Here is a 7,614-nt window from a genome sequence, read left to right as displayed (position 1 = left end):
TGTGTGTGTGTGTGAGACGCCTGTATGAAATTTGATTACGTCATTTGTCACACCTTGTCACCTTGTCGCACCTTGTCCTCAGTGTTGGGTCACTACAGTCGGAACATGTCCATCTCTGCCTCCCCCCCCCCTCTTCAGGATCCATCCCAGAGTCTGTCTGCTTACAGTCTCCATCATAATCTGGTTGGAGATCCGTCGGAGCGGTCCGCACGGGTGGCTGTGTTTCCTTCTCCTCTTTGGATTCCCTTCTTCTTCAATCTACCAAGGGTGTCGGAACTGCTATCTGCCTTATTCTTTCCCAAATTTTCCCTTACAGCAGTTAGGACGGTTGGTGGATCCAGTGTCAAATCCCCCCCCCCCTTTTGCTTCTCAAGCCAGCTTGTCTGCTCTCTCGTTGCCAGTTACCCCTGCGTGGCCCGGGCAGAAGATCAGGCCACTCTTTCCAGGCTGCTCTCCCTGATCGTAGCCTTCCAGTCCACATACAGCATCCCTTTCTGTACCTTCTGTAGTGTGCTCATAGAGTCAGTAATGATTACTGCTCGCTCATGGCTTGTGTTCTTGATCTAGTGTAGAGCGTCACTTATGGCTTTTATCTCCATACACATATTGGATGTTGTCAGTGCAGTTGCTCCACTTTGCTCTTTCACAACTACGCCATCAACTCTGAAGGCCCAGCCCGATTTGACTCCTCTGTTGACTGATCCATCCGTGAAGATCACAGCATCTCCATGTTCGCTATGCTCTTCTATTAGGGTTTCAATTTCAGCGTTTGTAGCTCCAAGTGGCCACTCGCAACATTCTCCACTCAATTACGTCATTTCTCCCTCCCAAACCGCCTATAGCTTGTTCACTTTCGTCTTTTAAAAATGATGACTAAACGTCTTAATTTATCTCTGAGATTGTACACTATCAGCAAGGGCCTACAATTATATCACAAAAAGTAGTCAGTTGGAACTAATACTTTGCGAGTGGTCGCAAAATGGGGGAGTTGGAAACGGGGTGATGAGGGGTCGAGAATAAGGTTTATGTGGAAGGTTTGTTTGTTCAGGGTATGAGGTATATGAGACGACAAATCCTACCTATAGTCCAACGAAAAAGCCAAAGACGATCTCAGGGTAGGCAGAGAAGGGGTTAAGTACTTTCTATTGAAATACTAGTTCACTCACGGAGCGGTCGGGCATTGAGGTGGGAGGGGGGGGGGTGGTGGCTTGGTAAATGGGGAAATCGAGGGATCTGGGGGAGTGAGAGGTCGGGAATTGAGAAATTTTTTCAGGGATACTCGGTATACGAGACGATACATTTTATCCATAGTCCGAGACAGTCTTGGGACGGGCAGCGAAAGAGTTTAAGTATAATTTGATTGCCATGGGCTGTTTGTCGTTAACAGTTACTTTATTCCCTCCTCAAAAATTGATACCGGATGAATAATTGTTCAACCTCTTTTGAGACGTTGCCAGTTTTACCTCCTTTCTCTTTTCTTCTCCCATCTATCTCTATCTTCTAATGTCTTTAATCTTGTTAGCCCTCTCCTTTCAATACCTTCTCTCACACTCTGTCTTTCTTTCTTTTACTTTCCTCCTCCTCTCTCTCTCGTACTCTCTTTTCCAGGTTCTCTTTCGCTCTCCCTCCTGCCCCCTCTGCCTTCTCTCACACTCTCTTCTTCTTCTTCCCTTTCCTTCTCCCTCACTCTCTTACTTTCTCTTGACTTTTTTTGCACTCTCTCTTATTTTCCTCCCCCCTCCCCTTCTCTCTCTCACTCACTCTCCCCTCCCTCTCTCTCTTGCTCTCTCTCTCCCTCTCTCTCTCCCTCTCTTTCTCTCTCTCTCTCTCTCTCTCTTTCTCCCTCTCTCTCTCTCTTATTTTTCTCCCCCCTCCCCTTCTCTCTCTCACTCACTCTCCCCCTCTCTCTCGATCTCTCTCTCCCTCTCTCTCTCCCTCTCTCTCTCTCTCTCTTTCTCCCTCTCTCTCTTATTTTCTCTCCCCCCTCCCCTTCTCTCTCTCACTCATTCTCACCCCCCTCTCTCTCTCTCTCTGCACCCCCCTCTCTCTCTTTCTAAGTCTGTCTGTCTGTCTGCCTGTCTGTCTGTCTGTCTGTCTGTCTGTCTGTCTGCCTGTCTGTCTGTCTTTATCTCCACCCCTCCTATTCTCTCTCTCTCTCTCTCTCTCTCTCTCTCTCTCTCTCTCTCTCTCTCTCTCTCTCTCTTTTCCGTCTGAAGGAGAGCAACATATATTTTCCCCTACTAATCCGATCTACGCTAAGACCTTGATTAGGATTTTGCAACGCATTAGCTTCACCGGGGTTGCCAGCGGTTTCTGGAAGAAACATTGCTACCGTGAAAACATAAGCTGGACAACGGTCACCTTTGGTGTCATTACCTTGCTGGTCATTTCATTAAGCAACAAGGCACAGTCTGGAAATTGGTAGAAGGGAATCTGATCTGCCACAATGGCTGAAATTGACCTTGTCAACCGCGACCCAAACAACATTAACGACCATCTCAAGGTAAATTCATACAAACGTGTATAAAAAATATGGACTACTAACTCACTGCATTTGTCTCATTCCCAGTATTGTTTTTATATTGGATGAAACCAGTCATCGAAACAAATCCGCAACGAATCATATCTATCTATCTATCTATCTATCTATCTATCTATCTATCTATCTATCTATCTATCCATCCATCCATCCATCCATCCATCTATCCATCCATCCATCCATCCATCCGTCTGTCCGTCAGACTGTCTGTCTGTCTGTCTGTCTGTCTGTCTGTCTGTCTGTCTGTTTGTCTGTCTGTCTAAAACAACAACGGTAGTATCGTTTCAACTGTTGTTGTTCAACAATTTCTTTAGAGCAACTTCCTCTCCTGTGGAGTAGAGAGTTCATGAAGAGGGTAATTATAACGGTATTTAGAAGCAAACTAATTTCGGCAGGCCTGGTCTTCTATCCTGTCTACACATCCTGGCAATTGGAGCAGTCATTGCATGGTATATAACATATTTTAAACAAGATTGTGAAAAATTGGCAGATTAATCTTAATTGAAATATAAGCACAAATTTCTTTTGGTATGTTAATGAAATGTCAGCAAACTTAATATTTGTACCTAGTTACGTATGCAATCATTTATTGGTGTTCCTTTAAAAAATATGTTTCACTGTTACGTCTTTGCTTTTAAAAGCACTGACGTCATTATTTAATAGCTTTTGAAACAATATTCGATTTGAGCATCATCGCAATATGTATACCGTATTTTTAAATAAAAGTCTACTTTGAAACATAGTAACTGCACTTAAAGAGTTTATAATTTTTTGTCTTTGGTTTATGAAAGTTTCACACCGAGGTGGCTGGCGTGTGCGAGCTGTGCCAATTTCTCTAACTGAAGTGAGGCCAAGCCCTTGGTGAAATTGTTAATTTTTATGTCATGTTAGACTTTTCAAGAAACTTATGTCTTTTTTCCGTTGATTTATAGGTCACCTTCGAAGATGTGTTGGCTGAACCCGAGGGCAACCATGCCATGGACTGTGTGTGGAGCAACTCTTACAAATGCTTCAACTGCTGCAAGAAACTGTGCTACACCCTGATGACCCTGTGCTGTGGCATCTGCATCGCCGCTGGCTGGGGCTGTGAGTTCGCCTACATCGCCTTTGTCCACATCTGGTACGTCACGCCATGCTTCAAGTGCTTGGAGCTCAACTGCGGATGTCTGCAGAAGCTGTGGGGAATGATTGTCCATTGCTACTACGATCCATTCTTTGAGACCATGGGCCTTTGTTTCTCTGCCTTCAAGAAAAGCTAATCTAGTAAGGCAGTGATCAAGAGTCTCGTGACAGTAATGCTGTGTTTATGAGGCTTGACTCAATGGTGGAAAGGGTTCAAGGTTGCAGTTTTTAAACCTTCTGTAACGCGAAAGTCACGGAATAAAAAAGTCAATTTGTCACATCAAGACATGACTTAACATGACAACCTCTTTAAAAAAACAAACTAACAAAACCATGTATAAACTACAGTGACTTGAAACATAAAAAAACGTTTCAGAAAATTGTTTTAAAGCGGAACTTTCGCCATATTTATCCCCAATTTACCTATTTCGAAACTGCCTTTTGCATATATCGCAACATTTCTAGATGCCCTGAAAATGTCTTGATAATCTACATCTTGTACATTAAAACAACTGTGATATGATCGCAAGTCTGTGTACCAGTATATAGATTATGTGTGTGTACATACCTGTTGTTATAGGTATATAAATGGAATTCCAAAAGTACTACTTTGTTGTTTTCTTTTATATGGCATACAATTGAACCATTTTACTCATGGGGCCTTGACAGGCCACATTCTATTTTTATTGTAAACTTTACACCTCTACGAAACTCTTTTTATGTTTTATATTCGAAAGTCGTTTCGTTATGATTAGAGGACTTGCCTTTTACTCGATTGTGAAGGCATTAGGCTCCTGTGCAACGGATCCAAGCTTGAACCCATGACTAGACACGGGGTGCGGGTTTTGAGATTTTGTTTTGTCATTCCATTACTTATCCACCGCGAGCTGTTCACATACACTATGCCCTAAAAGCAAGTGCTTTAAGAGAGAGTAAAATCTGGGGGTTTTTTGTTGGTTTTTTTTTTTTTACAATTGGTCCTATTTCATGTACCTTTAAAATTCAGAATTCGAATTTCGACATAATATGTTTTGTCCACATGCAACCTATACTCCAGATCAAGAAACTGCAATATTTTACAAATATTAAAATGTTGGGCTTAATACATTTCAACAGCTGGCCAATATTATGTTTCTGGCGGCGATAGAGGGTCAGTATAATGGAAGCCCGTCTTAAGAATGGAGTATATAAAAAGTTTGACTGGAATATGTAACTTGAAAAGTATATTATTTAAAAATGAACAGAAGCTACTTCCAATTCATTTCTCCCTCGTTTGAGAGGTGTTGAGATTGAAACAGAAGAATGGTGGGGCACATAGAGGTGAAAGTTCACACTAAGGCCTGCAGACTCTTTTCTCATAATTGCTCTTCCTTTTTTCAAACTTCATTCATCTCTTCAAGCTGTTCTGTAATTTTATATCATGCTATCATTTCTCTGTTTCATTCCAACTTGCTTGCTTTGTTTTCATATTCATTTTCGTAGTCTTTCACTTTATTCCTAGCAGTTCCTGTGGTTTAAGCTTTTGAAAGCGACGTTCCCACGAAAAAAGGTAAATGCAAATATGATAATTTTAGGGAGGAAAAAGCTTAACATCACACGGAAGAGACAAATACATGTTTTAGTGACATGGTTCTACCAGATGTTTCCTTGGGCCATTTGCAGATATCCAGATAAAAAGAACAAAATATGACAGATGGTTCAAAGCCTCTTGTGCTTTCAATGCTTCGAGTATCCGTGAGTCTTGGATCATCTTATTTTTTTCATGTTAGTGTTTTTTACACACCCATTGACACAATTTAGATCATCCAGGAGGCTGACTAAGAGAGATGCAATGTCCTCACAGAAAGAAGACAAAATTTCTTCCACCACAGGAATCAAAGTCAGGTCTTATGCTGCGATACCACAGAAGCTGTGGTAACCATTTACTTGTCGGTACCATCATGACTAATGGTAGCCCCTGGTGCATCCCTCGTCACACTCCGTTCCTCTCTGACAATCGTACACTTCGTTTTTCGTGTACAATTCTAATTAACAGCAGTTGCATTTATAGAGTGCATATCTGCGACCTACTGCATGCATTCTAATTATTATAACCACAGTAGAACCTAGAACACTCTTTTGAGACATTCTCGACTTTCCGGGAAGCACACAGAGCAAGCAGTCCTCAAACACTAACAAACTGACAAGATCTTTCGTCTTCTATGACCTATTACCTACTCATACTTAGGTGAAGTGAGGAGAATTAGTGTAAAGTGCCTTTTCCAAGGACAAAAGATCGCGCTCTTAAAAATGATTTGAACCTGTGACCATCTGGTTGGGAGTCCAACAGCTTATCCACTAGACCAGTGACGCCAATTACTGAATTACTTAGATATTAATATACACACATATACCACATTTGCAGCAAGCTACACCAAAATAGCCAGTTTGTAAATCAGTCTTTCAGGCACTAGAAATTTCGAAACTACTGACTAGAGTGTGAAGATAATCTTCCACATTTTTAGTATTGAGACCGGATGCACTGTCAAATATAATTACGAGGGTCGTTCAAAAAGTTTTGCCTCCTCTTCAATAACTTCTAAACTATCCAAGATATCTTCATGAAATTTGTACACAATTGACACCAGGAGAGAGTGGATGAGATCATCCAAGCAAACCGGTGGATCAAAGTAAGAGATGTCAGTAAAATGCCAGGGATTTCTGAAGGGAGTGATCTGTGTATTATCCATGATGTGTTGGGTTACAGGAACGTGTGTGCACGGTGGGTTCCCCACATGTTGTCACCCGAGCGGGAATTGAACCGAAGTCAAGTTAGTGATGAACTCCTGGCTCGTTATACCGATGAAGGTGAAGCTTTCTTACGTCGTATAGTTACAGGAGACGAGACTTGGGTACACCATTATGACCCAAAGAACAAAAGACAATCGAAAGAATACAGGCACACTGGCTCACTTAGCCCTAAGAAGTTGTTTCATCTGCAAAGAAAGTGCTTATGACTGTGTTTGGGACTGCGGTGGTCTGGTTAATATGGAATTTTTGGAACAGGGCTCCACTTTCAACTCTGAACGATATATTGAGACCCTGAGAAAAATTAGAGCACGTCTGCCACGAGTTCGGCCCGGAAAAAATGCAATTTTGCACCACGACAATGCCCGTCCACACACGAGTCGACAAACTCAAGATGCCATGAAAAGTCTCAGATTTCAAGAGACCTCACCTCACCCATCATACAGTCCAGACCTTGCTCCATCTGACTTTTATCTTTTTCCTAAGTTGAAGGAGCACCTCAAAGGAAAACGTTATGCGATGACGATGAAGTTCAAGAAGATGCGCGTCGCTGGTTCAGAGAAAAACCACATGAATTTTTCGACGACGGCATGCGACAACTTATTCGACGTTGGCGAATCTGCATCGACACAGAAGGCGACTATGTTGAAAAGTAAAGGTACTTTCATGTAGCAGACATCCTAAGCGTTCATTTTGGTGTATACCTTTTGTATGTAGCATCAGTTATAAAGAAATTATGAACTTGGAGGCAAAAGCTTTTTGAACGACCCGTGTAGTTGACATCACTTAATATTTTCCCCTAACATGTCTCCCAGTAGCTCTGTCTGCAGCTTGAATTTAACGAAACCCCGTTGATGGCTTAAAGTACAGCCTGTGCCTAAAACAACGAAATTACTTTTTCAACAGAATATGGCTATTGATATGTGGGTGTTAGAGGGTCAGAAGAAAACGAGCTGTGGATATACCCCACTGGCATCTGGTGTACTGTTCGTCACTTCTCCGTTGCACACAGAAGACCACAGTTCCCCAGGATTTTTATCCAGTATGTCCATCTTTCTGAGCGGACCAGTCCGACGGATCTCCAACCAGATTATGAAGGAGACTGAAAGCAGACAGACTCTAGGATGGATCCTGAAGAGGTTGGGGGGGGGGGGGTGAGAGCAGAG

General features: G+C 42.3%; 2 protein-coding genes across 3 annotated transcripts in view; one reads left to right on the top strand and one right to left on the bottom strand.

The window, feature by feature from the left end:
- Positions 1-7,614, bottom strand: part of LOC101862612 (caveolin-1) — a 37,058-nt gene that overhangs the window by 19,527 nt on the left and 9,917 nt on the right. The window lies entirely within an intron of this gene.
- On the top strand, positions 2,390-4,266 carry LOC101860610 (caveolin-1). The gene is made up of 2 exons (XM_005109474.2): positions 2,390-2,503; positions 3,472-4,266. The coding sequence occupies exons 1-2, from the start codon at positions 2,447-2,449 to the stop codon at positions 3,796-3,798; spliced, it is 384 nt and encodes a 127-aa protein (XP_005109531.1). The 5' UTR covers positions 2,390-2,446; the 3' UTR covers positions 3,799-4,266.

The sequence above is a fragment of the Aplysia californica genome, unplaced genomic scaffold (genome assembly GCF_000002075.1).
Source record: "Aplysia californica isolate F4 #8 unplaced genomic scaffold, AplCal3.0 scaffold00782, whole genome shotgun sequence".
NCBI classification, from domain to species: Eukaryota; Metazoa; Mollusca; class Gastropoda; order Aplysiida; family Aplysiidae; genus Aplysia; species Aplysia californica.
Note: the sequence above shows the minus strand (reverse complement) of the source record. Positions and strands in the feature narration are given on the sequence as shown.